This window comes from Podarcis bocagei (genome assembly GCF_964188305.1).
Source record: "Podarcis bocagei genome assembly, chromosome: 15".
Lineage (NCBI taxonomy): Eukaryota > Metazoa > Chordata > Lepidosauria > Squamata > Lacertidae > Podarcis > Podarcis bocagei.
The window spans coordinates 41,718,414-41,733,434 of NC_138141.1; the positions used below are offsets into that span (position 1 = coordinate 41,718,414).

The 15,021-nt window shown below is 43.4% G+C and overlaps 1 protein-coding gene across 17 annotated transcripts in view; it reads right to left on the reverse strand.

Moving 5' to 3' along the window:
- BRIP1 (BRCA1 interacting DNA helicase 1) overlaps positions 1-15,021 on the reverse strand; it is a 216,385-nt gene that overhangs the window by 133,997 nt on the left and 67,367 nt on the right. For all 17 annotated transcript variants that reach the window (XR_014002468.1, XR_014002469.1, XR_014002470.1 and 14 more), the window contains exon 15: positions 5,699-5,858. Coding sequence is in view for 14 of the 17 variants with exons in the window: in XM_081171959.1 (XP_081028085.1) it covers positions 5,699-5,858 (160 nt within the window). In the remaining 3 variants the exon portion in view is untranslated. The remainder of the gene's footprint in view (positions 1-5,698; positions 5,859-15,021) is intronic.

Sequence of the window (15,021 nt, forward strand, 5' to 3'; positions counted from 1 at the left end):
AATTTTGGCTAAGCGATGGAAAATGAGCGAGGTCCCAGACAAAGAGGATTGACATTTTAAGATATTAGAATATGCAGAACTTGGAGTAAGAAAGCAATAAGAACATATATTTAAAGAAGAGTGGAAAACATTTATTGAATATATGGAAAATAATTGAACACAACTGAAAATGCTGGCAGCATTAAGATAAATTCAACAGTGTAATTAATAATATTTATTTACACACACACACACACACACACACACACACACACACCCTGCCCATCTGGCTGGGTTTCCCCAGCCACTCTGGGCGGCTAATTAATGTTTGAATGATGTAAAAATGGAAAACTGACTTGAATGGTTATAGTAAAATATGCAGGAATGGAGGATATATAAAATGAACCATGGAAATAAAAGTAGGGAAGTCACTGGATATCAAAATGTTTATTTTGAATTGTGAAAAACTGAAATTATATGAAAAGGTGTCATTTAGGCTAAGTGACTTGTACTTGGAAAGACCACTTCCTGCTGTTCCCCTGTACACTTGAAGAAGTTGGCTCTTGCCAGTGAAAGCAAGTGCCGCAATGTGGACACCATCAGTCTCCTTCCTCATTGTGATGGGTATGAGTTACTCGTGCGTAAACTGGTGCCTTTCTCGGTTAATTTGCCTTGTTAAAACTTTCTGACTGCACAGCCCCTGCTCATGGTGGCTGCCTCAGTCACTGGCAGAATCCGTCAGTGGGCGTTTCTTGAACCTCTTCCAACATAAAAGTTGTTTGACACCCAGTCTCCTCCTCCTCTCACTGCGCGGGAGTCTTCTGCGCAGGGAAGGCGTGGGTAGCGGAGGACCTGAGCTCTCCTCACTGATGTCCAGTGAAGAGTCCTGGAGCCCTCTCTCCACTTCCCCCGTCTGCCTCCCTTTATCCCCGGTGTTGCGCTGATTGGCTTCCCCCTCTACTGAGCTGTTTCTCCCCCTGCTGCTGGGTCCTTCGCCAGCATCATCTGGGAGCCTCCCCTTCGCCTCTCGCTCCGATGTCAGTTCCCTGACACTCATTATCCATTTATTTGTCAGAATTCTTACCCACTTATAACCATAAGACCCCAGGTTGTAGTGGGTTAAGGCAATGCAAAAATACAGTATTTAAATCAGTTTAAATAATTGGATGGGTCCTACAACCGTATATCTCTGAGGTGCCAAAGGCCAGGGTAAAAACCGGTTCTCCAGCATATGACAAAAGCCAGACAGCCGACCGCAGTTCACTGAGTTTGGCTCAGCAAGCTGACCCAGGGCATCATCACCTTTGTGCACAGGCAAGGACCAATAGCACCCTATACATGTTATGTCTTTGGGCTACTGCAGAACTCTCTCTCGCTACAACCTCTGGAGTTTGTCCCAAAGGAAGGATTTAGTGAGAATCCACCAACCTCAGAGTATTTCCAATACTTTTCTTGGCCAATTTATGCATTTTTTCATCACTTACATGAAATGTGCACAATGACATGAATGATTTTTCAACAAATAATATTCTATTATTATTATTATTATTATTATTATTATTATTATTATTATTATTATTATCCCCTTCATAGATCACTGCCTTGCCGTGGCGAAGGGGCTTGAATAACTCAGAGAAACTATGAGCTATGCCGTGCAGGGCCACCCAAGATGGACAGGTCATAGTGGAGAGTTTTGACCAAACGTGATCCACCTGGAGCAGGAACCGGCAAGCCACTCCAGTATCCCTGCCAAGAAAACTCCATGGACAAAGACAACAGGCATATAAAAGTTATGACGCTGGAAGATGAGCCCCTCAGGTCGGAAGGCGTCCAACATGCTACTGAGGAAGAGCGGAGGACAAGTACAAGTAGATTCAGAGCTGATGAAGTGGCTGGGCCAAAGCCGAAAGGACGCTCAGTTGCGGATATGCCTGGAAGCGAAAGGAAAGTCCAATGCTGTAAAGAAAAATATTGCATAGGAACCTGGAATGTAAGAACCATGAACCTTGGTAAGTTGGATGTGGTCAAAAATGAGATGGCAAGAATAAATATTGACATCCTGGGCATCAGTGAACTAAAATGGATGGGAATGGGTGAATTCAGTTCGGATGACCATCATATCTACTACTGTGGGCAAGAATCCCGTAAAAGAAATGGAGTGGCCATCATAGTCAACAAAAGAGTGGCGAAAGCTGTACTGGGATGCAATCTCAAAAATGATAGAATGATCTCGATACGAATCCAAGGCAGACCTTTTAACATCACAGTAATCCAAGTTTATGCACCAACCACTGGTGCTGAAGAAACTGAAATTAACCAATTCTATGAAGACTTACAACACCTTATGGAAATGACACCAAAGAAGGATGTTCTTCTCATTATAGGGGATTGGAATGCTAAAGTAGGGAGTCAAGAGGTAAAAGGAACAACTGGCAAGTTTGGCCTTGGAGTTCAAAACTAAGCAGGGCAAAGGTTAATAGAGTTCTGCCAAGAGAACAAGCTGGTCATCACAAACACTCTTTTCCAACAACACAAGAGCCGACTCTACACATGGACATCACCAGATGGGCAGCATCGAAATCAGATTGATTATATTCTCTGCAGCCAAAGATGGAGAAGCTCTATACAGTCAGCAAAAACAAGACCTGGAGCTGACTGTGGCTCAGATCATCAGCTTCTTATAGCAAAATTCAAGCTTAAACTGAAGAAAGTAGGAAAATCCACTGGGCCGGTAAGATACAATCTAAGTCAAATCCCTTATGAATACACAGTGGAAGTGAGGAACAGGTTTAAGGATTTAGATTTGGTGGACAGAGTGCCTGAAGAACTATGGATGGAGGCGCGTAACATTATACAGGAGGCAGCAACTAAAACCATCCCAATGAAAAGGAAATGCAAGAAAGCAAAGTGGCTGTCCAACGAGGCCTTACAAATAGCGGGGGAGAGAAGGCAAGCAAAATGCGAGGGAGATAGTGAAAGATACAGGAAATTGAATGCAGATTTCCAAAAAATAGCAAGGAGAGACAAGAAGGCCTTCTTAAACGAGCAATGCAAAGAAATAGAGGAAAACAATAGAATGGGAAGAACCAGAGATCTGTTCAAGAAAATTGGAGATATGAAAGGAACATTTCGTACAAAGATTACCATAATAAAAGACAAAAGTGGAAAGGACCTAACAGAAGCAGAAGACATCAAGAAGAGGTGGCAAGAATACACAGAGGAACTATACCAGAAAGAAATGGATGTCTCGTATACCCCAGTTAGTGTGGTTGCTGACCTTGAGCCAGACATCCTGGAGAGTGAAGTCAAATGGGCCTTAGAAAGCACTGCTAATAACAAGGCCAGTGGAAGTGATGATATTCCAGCTGAACTATTTAAAATTTTAAAAGATGATGCTGTTAAGGTGCTACACTCAATATGCCAGCAAATTTGGAAAACTCAGCAGTGGCCAGAGGATTGGAGAAGATCAATCTACATCCCAATCCCAAAGAAGGGCAGTGCCAAAGAATGCTCCAACTACTGCACAATTGCACTCATTTCACACGCTAGCAAGGTTATGCTTAAAATTCTACAAGGCAGGCTTAAGCAGTATGTGGACCGAGAACTCCCAGAAGTGCAAGCTGGATTTAGAAGAGGCAGAGGAACCAGAGACCAAATTGTAAACATGCGCTGGATTATGGAGAAAGCTAGAGAGTTCCAGAAAGACATCTACTTCTGCTTCATTGACTATGCAAAAGCCTTTGACTGTGTCAACCACAGCAAACTATGGCAAGTTCTTAAAGAAATGGGAGTGCCTGATCACCTCATCTGTCTCCTGAGAAATCTCTATGTGGGACAAGAAGCTACAGTTAGAACTGGATATGGAACAACTGATTGGTTCAAAATTGGCAAAGGAGTACGGCAAGGGTGTATATTGTCTCCCTGCTTATTTAACTTATATGCAGAATTCATCATGCGAAAGGCTGGGCTGGATGAATCCCAAGCCGGAATTAAGATCGCTGGAAGAAATATCAACAACCTCAGATATGCAGATGACACAACCTTGATGGCAGAAAGTGAGGAGGAATTAAAGAACCTTTTAATGAGGGTGAAAGAGGAGAGCGCAAAATATGGTCTGAAGCTCAACATCAAAAAAACGAAGATCATGGCCACTGGGCCCATCACCTCCTGGCAAATAGAAGGGGAAGAAATGGAGGCAGTGAGAGATTTTACTTTCTTGGGCTCCCTGATTACTGCAGATGGCGACAGCAGTCATGAAATTAAAAGACGCCTGCTCCTTGGGAGAAAGGCGATGGCAAACCTAGACAGCATCTTAAAAAGCAGAGACATCACCTTGCCAACAAAGGTCCGTATAGTTAAAGCCATGGTTTTCCCAGTAGTGATGTATGGAAGTGAGAGCTGGACCATAAAGAAGGCTGATTGCCGAAGAATTGATGCTTTTGAACTATGGTGCTGGAGGAGACTCTTGAGAGTCCCATGGACTGCAAGAAGATCAAACACATCCATTCTTAAGGAAATTAGCCCTTAGTGCTCACTGGAAGGACAGATCGTGAAGCTGAGGCTCCAATAATTTGGCCACCTCATGAGAAAAGAAGACTCCCTGGAAAAGACTCTGATGTTGGGAAAGATTGAGGGCACAAGAAGAAGGGGACGACAGAGGACGAGATGGTTGGACAGTGTTCTCGAAGCTACAAACATGAGTCTGACCAAACTGCGGGAGGCAGTGGAAGACAGAAGTGCCTGGTGTGCTCTGGTCCATGGGGTCACGAAGAGTCGGACACGACTAAATGACTAAACAACAACAAATTATTATTATTATTGCAGTTTCTTTTCAAATTTCCAATATATCCCCGATGAACAATGCTCCTGTACAAAGTTCTTTGTGACCTGGTAAAGGTAAAGGGACCCCTGACCATTAGGTCCAGTCGTGGCCGACTCCGGGGTTGCGGCGCTCATCTCGCTTTACTGGCCGAGGGAGCCGGCGCACAGCTTCCGGGTCATGTGGCCAGCATGACTAAGCCGCTTCTGGCGAACCAGAGCAGTGCACAGAAACGCCGTATACCTTCCCGCTGGAGCAGTACCTATTTATCTACTTGCACTTTGTCGTGCTTTCAAACTGCTAGGTTAGCAGGAGCAGGGACCGAGCAACGGGAGCTCACCCCATTGCGGGGATTCAAACAGCCAACCTTCTGATTGGCAGGTCCTAGGCTCTGTGGTTTAACCCAGCGCCATCTGCATCCCTTTGTGACCTGGTACATTTCATGAAAAAATAGCTGTTGAACCTACTAACTGGCTTTTTGTCATTTCCTGCGGTAACACTGGCCCAACCTTTTGGCTCCTCTTCTCTCCCTATACACAGCAACAAAGGCAGACCTACACATAGCAAAGAACACAAGGCTGCTGCTGAAAACGGAAGACATGGGTCTAGTTTCTGCCACCTGCCATATAGTGTGCAGCACAACTTACCTGTGTCCCTTGACCTTACTACATTATGAAATTACCCCCAGCGGAGGCAGGCAATGTTATCGAGAAAGGACAAAGAAACCCACAACATTGTGAGGTCAGGAGACAGGGTAAGTTGCACGAGATGTTTCTGATGTGGTGGAACTTGACACAGGGCTGGCAGCTTTAGCAGCAGCTGGTCGTGCACCCTACAGTCTTGCTCCAGCCTCAGCAGACAAGTTTTCAAGCTTCTACATTTTTTACTTGGGCCACTTACCTTTTCCTTCTTTAAATTTTATGGCATCGTAGTATACTTGCAGCAGCTCATCAAAGTCAGCTTTGTTGCCTCCTTTAGGTTCCACGATGACTGTCTTAATCAGTTCAAGCTTTTCCCATAAGCCAGTGTGCAGCCAGCGATCTTTCAGTTTATCTAACATCTGAACAGATGACCCCAAAAAATGAAAGTATAAGAACTATGCCTACCAATTCTCCTGCTTCTTTCAAAATCAAAATGATATATGCACATGGGTAAAATACGATGTACACAGAAAAGAACTATAAATTCATTTCATATACGTTTCTTTCTGTCTCTCTTTCTTGCAAACTTGTTTAAGCAGCCCACTGAAAGAAAATGAAACTTAACAGCTTTGGGATTTTGAAACATCAGAGTTCTCTAAGCAGAAAGTATGTATGGACACACAGTCATATGGCACAATTATCATTGCAAAGACATACAGAAGTTACCGGGTGCGGGGGGAATCAATCATTAAAAAAAAAATAGGCAAGACTGCACATATTTGTAACATTGATGTCTAATTTAATATGCATTTTACTTTATATTTATATTTTTCACTGCTTATTTTATTTCTATTTGGAGAAATTGGTCAATAGATTATTAATTTCTGACTCTGTATATATTTCAATGTATATCCTATATTTGTAATAATTTCAAAGTATATTTCATACTTTACATAAAGCACTTAAGAGGTTTTTATGATAAAGTGGGATATACATTCTGTCAAATAAACAAAACAAACTGAAAATATATTCCCATATTTTACCACCCTGCAAAGGGACTTCTGATGTCCTCGCTGTCCAGCTCCTGGGTTGTTCCAGGTCTGGCCTGAGGTGGTGAGACAACCTGGATATTTATTCAGAAAATATTCCACAAAGGGGAGGGGCAGATATCCAATTTTAACATTAAAACAATCCCATCAGGTACATTAGGCTGAAAGATAGGAGAGTTCCCTGACTTTGGTTCCCCCACTTCCCCATATCCTAGCTCAGCATCATTTCCCCATAGCACTTATTATAACAGGTGGGGCTTATGGAAGTTGCAGCCAAAACTCCTGGAAGGCACCAGGCTAGCAAAGGCTGGTCTCCACTGACTGGCAGTGAGATTCAGACAGGGATCTCTCCTCCCTGGAGTTGCCAAGGATGGAACCTGGAGCCTTTCGTATATAAAGCATGTGCTGTCCAGTATGTGGGACAGCACAGCATCCATGAAGACCCGTGTTTTATTTGTTCTATTATCTATTCCTGCCTGGGCCCATCAAAATATCTAAACTGTACAAACAGTAAATACAATTGTCGTCTGTCGCTACTGAGTGGCAGTTATTTTGCATGCACAGCAATATACTCGTCCACACAGACAAATCTGTTGACTTACAATAGCTATTATGCTCACTCTATTCATTCTTGAGCCGTGCCTGACTTATTGCCCTGTAGTTTCACTCACTTCTTCTAAGAGTTTTGCCTCAAGCAGTGCAAAACTGCTCCCTGTGGAACCTGCGGGAATTCCCAGAGCAGACACCCGCAGCATCCCTTATCTCTTAACCTTATTTCCTATCCAGCAACCTCAGGCTGAACTCTCAAGAACCCTTTAAGTGCCAAAGTTCACTTGGACCTAACAGCCTGGTTCAGCAAATCTAGGCAGGACCCACAGCTATCCATGAACACATGTTCCCTTTAATGCTTATTAAGGAAGAAGTAAAGGGGTCAAATGCCTTGCACTCTGAAGTGGCAAGTGAAATGAAAGGGGGAAGGATGTGTGTAAAACAGTTGTATTCAAAATGAAGATGTCCAAAGAGGGCAAGATAAAAACAGTAATATTGAATTTCAAAAACTTGAACGCAGAAGTAACAGAGAACTAATAACCAGCCCATTTGCTCCTTTTACCTCCTCTCTGCTATTTTCTAGAGCGAACCCACTTGCCTTCACAAGCCCCAGATGAAGTCAGTCACTCCCGTCAGGCCATAGCTGTCAACTTACAGATTTGAAAATAAGGGACCAGCAGCCTCGAAAATAAGGGATCAGCAGCCAAAATAAGGGATTTTCCAAGCACAGGTATGTTCAACTTCTGAGTCCCTCCAAGCCAAAGGCAGAAAGCCCAGCCAGCAGTCAAATGAAGCCTCAAGCGGTGGTTCCCACAGCGCAGCAACCCGGCAAATGGGATGCAGCAAGGAAAACCTTCATCACCTCTCCGCTGGGAAGCGCTGAGCAAAGGCGAGTCCCCAGGCAACGTGGCTGATTTGATCGGAACAAGGCATGCAAGCTCCACCCCCCCCAGTCGTTCTTAGACTCCTTATTGGGTGAGCAACACAGCCAAGCAACACAGTTGGAGCCTCCCTCCTCCCTGGCTGGCAGAGAGGGAGAGGAGCTGCTTCCTTTGAAACCCGGGAAATTTAAGGGACATCATCAATAAGGGACAGCAGCGGGACACGGTGCTGGGATAAGGGACTTTCCCGCCAAATAAGGGACAGTTGACAGCTATCCGTCAGGCCAACAAGTGTGACTGTGGGACCCACATTTTAATCCTGCACCAATATGGTAACTCCCATGTGGCGCTCATTGCGGCTGCTGGTGGCACCAGGTGCATTTATCTGGGAGACTGTGGCAGTGGGCTGTTTCCCAGCAACCCTTCTCTCTATATATAAAAGCAATACATTCAAATTGTATTGGCTTCTTTTTTAAATTACTTAACCTGGTTTAAAAACGCCTAATATCGTTGTAACCCTGGGATCTTATGGGGAAGGGCAAGTAAGGAATCTTATAATAAATAAATAAAACAAATTTAACACAAGACCACACAGGGCACAAAACAGATGTCAATTTATTCAAAGTGGAGTGGTAATTAAAATTCATACCCAACAGACACGTTTTAAACTAAGGTATTGGCAGAGTGCTATAGTGTGGAAGCCACCACCAAAGAGGTGTTGCCCCTTGTGCTCACCAACTATATCTCAGGTGGTGGGACACGAAGCACTTAATCTCTAAGTGCAAGTGTTGCCCCCTGAGCTCCTTGTTAGGTGTAGAGGATACTGAGGCTGCGATGCTCTGCACATTTGCCTCTTGACCACAGAGGGACTCAACTCTGAGTAGACTTGCATTGCAATGGGCTGTGAATTAGTTAAGCTGATTGCTTGAATTAGCTTATGGTTGTATCAAAAGTAATACTCAGAGGAAACCCAATGACCCCCAACTAACTTAGGTTCATTAGTTTCCACGTGTCTACTCTGAGTAGAACTTGGGTTGCCTACAATCCCTAGCCAGGAAGGAATGATGGTTTGAGGGGAAAGTCTACTTGAAGGGGGGGAGGTTGTCAAAAGAGACAAACAGCTTGACTGATGTAAGAGTATAGGGCAAACACAGCCATGTTACTTGTTTGAAACCTACCTACTTCTGACGCACTCAGACATTCGCTCACTGAATGAGCAGGTTCTTTGCCTTTTAAAATGGAAGTCATAGATTCCTGTTCACTGTTGGCAAAACCAGCACTAGAACAGCTTTGCCTGGATGCCTTGAGGGACAAACCCTAAAAAAACTTGAAAAGCCATTATTATTTCCCAGTTTGCGGATGACTGAGAAATGCAATGAGCATCTTTCACTTTTCACCCCCTAGAGGGTCTGCAATCAAAGCCACTTCTGGCCCCTCCATAGCTTTGGACTTCTAAGTGACGGCTGCCTCTCAAACATAGAGCCTGCACCTGCCGCACGAACATACCCAGGCAAACATTTCAGGCAATATAAAAAAATTCCTCTACACAAGGCTATGTATTGTAACTGACAAACATTCTTTTGTTTGTTACTTTGTTATGTAATTTTGTGTTTCCGGACTGTAAACTGCTCTGTGATCCTCGGATGAAGGCTGTTACAGAAATGTAAGAAATAATGATGCTGATGATAATAATAATAATAATACCAACACCAACAGACATGAATTGGGGAGGAGGGTGTGGCACTAAAGTGAAGATATCCATAGAATGGGCTAAACTCATCAGTGTGCTGCCAGATCTCTAGCAAAGTTTACTGGGGAAAGCCTAGTGCAGTGTTCCCCTACCGAGAGCCCACTGGGTTTTGCTAAACTACAGCTCCCATTAGTCCTGCCCAATTTATGCTCCATTTACATGCTCAGAACAGGGATTGCAAACCCTTTTGGACCCATTTGCAAACTAGAGATATTGTCGTAGGCAATGCATATGCAAACACACCACAACTAAGCACAGGTCACAATCTATTCTACAGTGGTACCCCGCAAGACGAACGCCTCGGAAGACGAAAAACTCGCTAGACGAAGGAGTTTTTCATTTTCTTAGCCACTTCGCAAGACGCATTTCCCTATGGTCTTGCTTCGCAAAACGAAGCTTGCCCCGCAAGCTCCGGGGATAGCGGGGAAGTGCAGCGCGTCTTCCCCGCTGTCCCCGGACCTCTTTTGAAGCAAGGGGCGGCGGGGAGAAGATCACTTCTCCCCATTGCCAGCCCCGCAATCTCCGGGGACAGAGGGGAAGGCGCACGCGCCTTCCCCTCTCTCCCCGGACCCCTTTTGAACCAAGGGGCGGCAATGGGGAGAAGCGATTCTCCCCGCAGCCCCTTCCCTTGCTTTAAAACAGGTCCGGGGACAGAGGGGAAGGCGCGCGCGCCTTCCCCTCTGTCCCCGGAGATTGCGGGGCAGGCAACGGGGAGAAGCAATCTTCTCCCCGCCGCCCCTTGCTTTAAACAGGTCCGGGGACAGAGGGGAAGGCGCGCGGCGCTTCCCCTCTGTCCCCGGACGGTCTCCATAGGAACGCATTGATTGATTTTCAATGCATTCCTATGGGAAACCGTGCTTCGCAAGACGAAAAACTCGCAAGAAGAAAAAACTTGCGGAACGAATTAATTTCGTCTTGCGAGGCACCACTGTATTTGCTAAAACAGAATGTCTCTTTCAGCGGGCAAAGGAGACCCCATGAGCACCAGGGATGACCTCCGTGGACACAACCTTCAGCTTAGAATAGTCTAGAACAACAACATCATCAACAACAGCACTTTTTGACTTCTAAGGTTCATACTGCAGGTTATCCATATTTATTTTATATTCCGCCCCTCCTCCCAGGGGTGGCAAACACACAAGTGGCAAAACAATAAAAACATCTAAAAACAATTAAAATACAGCTCCATATTTGTACTTTTAAAAGCTTGTTGAAAGAAAAAGGATATTCAGCAGTCTGTCTATTATTTAACAGAAGGGGATTCCAAGGGACTGGTGCCACAACACTAAATGCCTGATTCATTGTGTGGAATGGACCAGGAGGAGAGACTATCTGCAGGAGGCCCTCTCATCTGGAGAACATAGTGATTCAGTTGCTTAACTGTTGCTGGATCTTCATGCCCCACAATTCCTGGTAGCAGGAAGTTTCGTGTGAAAAACGTTTGCTATCTCCTGTCCCTTTCATTCTTTCTTTTTTTTAAACTTGGGTGTGTGTGTGGAACTTACAAGGCAGCTGGGCATTGCTTCAAAGTGTAACACTGGGGCGACCTCAGGCCCCCGCCATCTTGATATGCCCAGCAGCACTTTATACATTTATGCAAATCTGTGTCACGAGCCTCTGCCCTGAGCCCTTTAAGTACACCTGGCCATTTGCCTCAGTTTTATTTTGAACCAACAAGATGTGCACTTTTGCATATACAGAGAACACAATGTGACAATTGAAAGGACACTACATAGGGCCTTACACTCTTGCTATGACAGAGAGTGCTACTGAAATGCCGCTAATAAATAAAACTAAATAAAATATATTGCTCTCATGCCTCGCAGGAACTCCTACCTTAAGAGAAGAGTTAGCTAGAAGAAACGATAGCACTTTGGTGCTGAGAAAAGCAGAGAGTGAGTCGTGCTTAAGAATAGAAGCCATAGAAAGAAGCCATTAACGTTCACAGATAGTCACTTTTCCACCCAGGGGAATAATAGTTTTCACAATGAGAGGCAGTATAAATATATATATATGTTTTATTAAACTGTTTGGAAATGGATTCTTTGCCCAGAGAAGATTGCTGGGAAGGCTTCGGAGGAGGCGGGGTGTAGGGAAGAGTTTGCCTACATTCAACAGATGCTGATGAGTTTTTGAGAGAAGTGTTTCTATAATTTGAAGGAAGTGGTACACCCTATTACTTTGGGTCAGTTCAAGTATATCACATTTTCAACTCCTACTTGTGCAATTGAGCAACACGTATGTGTGCTACACTCACAAGTGATGGCATCTATGCGGGCTAGTGAAAATGTAAAACCCCAAAGACCAAGAAAATGTTGTAGGGTCACACTTTGGGAGCAGTTCAGATATAATGCTAAACCATGGTCAAGAATTCCCTACCTCAGAGCGCACCAGGGCAGTTTAAACTATAGCTTACTGAAATAAACAAGGATCAAAAACCACGGTTTGATCTTGGACATTTCAGTAAACCATAGTTTAAACTAAACACTGTTTTTCTGCATTTGGAATGTATAAAAACCCATGATTAAACAAGGAAGCAAATATTTTCAAACAGAGGGGATGTGGAAATGTTTGAACCCAAGCAGGCTCATTCACTTAGTGCTAAACTACAGCTCACTCATATCTGAACCAGAATTGTATCTCCCCGTGGCTAAGACGAACCAGGATTCCCTTTTTAATACAGAAACATTTCCTAACTAATGTCAACCCTTGTTTTCAAAACTCTCATCAAGCTGGGAACGTAAGTAGCATTAGACGCAGTTGAAACCTGTCCCAAAATTTCCATAAACTGAGAAGTTTCTCTGCAGAAGAGGAGGGACTGTGTTTTTCCATGGCTGGCTCATTATGTTCTGCACCAGCCCAGAGCAATTATAATGTTACATGTGAACCGACCTTTAAAAAAAAGCATTGGCATGTCAGTTACCGTAACTTCTTGAGCCACTTGTAAATTTTATCTTTGCAGCGAGGCAGCTCCCTTTCATATTTTTAGCAATTTTGTCAGTCAATCTCTGCCCTGCCCTGAAGAGCTGTTGCCTCGTATTCTTCATCAGCATCTCCTGGTTTTTCAGATGGCATTTCTCCCTCTCACCAGACCTCAAGCAAAACAAGGCCAGGCAGTATAATATATGTTTTGCCCTAGGGCCTGTTTAGCATAATTTCCAGCTTCTTAAAAAGAAAATAAGCCGAAAACTGAGAAGTTTCAGCACTTGTACAGCTGCTGATCTTGCTTCCTTGGGGCATCATTTACTTCTACACCTTTTGGCATTCTGAACAGAAGTAGAACAACCACAGTTAGGAGAAGGATTTACATTGGTCATCTTGCAAGTTAAACTAACAATACTGGTACTTTCAAAGATGTCTTCCAATTTAGTTTATTACCTATATATTTAATAAATTTATACACAATATATAGAAATCTCTAAGTACTTTGTAAAAAAAAAGTAAAATCACAAAGCTAAATATACAAAAACATGCAGAATGCATGCAGCATACAGCGAAAAACCACAATCAAAATTGTGAAACAACTTACTGAGCAGTGAAATTAAAAAATTAAAAATTGAGAAATGCCTGAATAAATAAAGTTTTCAATTAGTATCTAGAACACATCTATGGAGGCCTCTTGTACAGTGATGTTCTAAAGGACTGGAGCCACTGCAGAAAAAAACATGCTTCCACATTGTCACTTTTGTAATTAAAATACACACACTTCTGTAAGAAAATTAAGTATGTGGTGAATTCTTTCTTACTGAAATTAGTAGGGCTCATGAGTGTTTAAATTTTGCAAGATCGTGTCCATTATTTTATATAGCTCTAGCGATATAATAGGCAATATGATAGAATATGCAAAGAAGCAGGACTGGCCTGGGTTTATCATTTGTTTTTAGGGGTGTTTTTTTCTGCTGCCTAAGTTTTATTAAGATTTTGCCCATCCCATCCATTTTTGCCTTTACATACGCTGAAATGTTGCATCTTAAATTGCTGTAACCTGTACTTGGACCTTAGGGCGAAGAGCAGGTAATAATTAACAACATAAAATAACACATTCAGTTGCTAATACTATCAGCATGCCAGTTTCTCATAGTGGTGTTCCTGTATCTGTTGCTTCTGGTTGGCCAGAAGGCTTTTGACAGTGTCTGCTGGTATGCAGGGGACATCACTCAGCCCAGAGATGTCTCTGCATATCTTACCCTGATCCAAAGGTGTGGCTCTTTCTAAGACATAAACATAGCTGGTGAAGGCACACTTCAAATGGAGACAGCCCAGGTGGTTGCTTAGTCTGCATTCATGGACTGGCCAGCCCTGCAAGCAAACGGGGGGCACCCCTTGCTAAATTAAGGTGTGCTCAAAGTCCCAGTGCTACCAGTTGCTAAAAGTCCATTCTCTAAAAATGCAACCTGAGGGTGACGAGAGCTGGAGTTCAAGAGCATTCGAAGGACACCACAATAGCTACCCCTGGTGAAGACAATATGAAGACTAGGTGGAACCAGTGATCTGACTCGCTATAAGACAGCTGTCCTAAAGCTGAAAAACAGATAGCTAGGGCAGACACAGGCAGGCACAGCAGTCATTCTGTACCCAGACAACACCAAAATCATTACTGAAATCATGTATGTTGAAGCTACTCCAGCATAATTTAGCAAAAGTGAAGCAAGACGACAGTAGAACAGCTATTAAACTTCTCCAGAATAACAACAATAAGAGAATCACAGTATTGGCACCATCTTCAGTGCAAAAAGTCAGAGGCACTCAAGGGACTAACATTGATCTAAAAGCTCCCCACAACGTGCACACACATACGCACCCCGCCCATCATCCAGAGCTCTTCATGTCGTTGCTACCAGAATTTTCTTTTTGAATAAGCACTGCTTCAAAATTAAAGTGTGTCTCCAGTGGGCTGGAAATGCGTTGGAAGGGTCAAACAGAAGTTCTACACGCAGTCAGCATAAAACTTCAGGAACGGAATAAAAAAAGAGACACAAAACCAGTGAAATGGTAAGATGGCTTAGGAGGACCCGTGTTTGAGTGGATGATGTGGGGAAGGTCAAAGGAGACCGGAGGGGGCAACCGCTGTCATGAAAGGTTTGAGGCAGGAAGCACTTTCCAGCTTCACAATCACGCAAAGTAGCACCATCTCACTATTTATTTATTTAATGTTGCCAAACTTGCTAAGATGCCCAATAGTAAATACACTCTGAGAATTGTACAAAAGGAGAAAAATATTAAGGGGGGGAGACCACAAAAATCTAAGAACAATTATTATTATTATTATTATTATTATTATTATTATTATTATTATTATTATTAAATGTATATACTGCCCTTCTTCTGAGGATCAGAGAGTCGTTTACAGTAT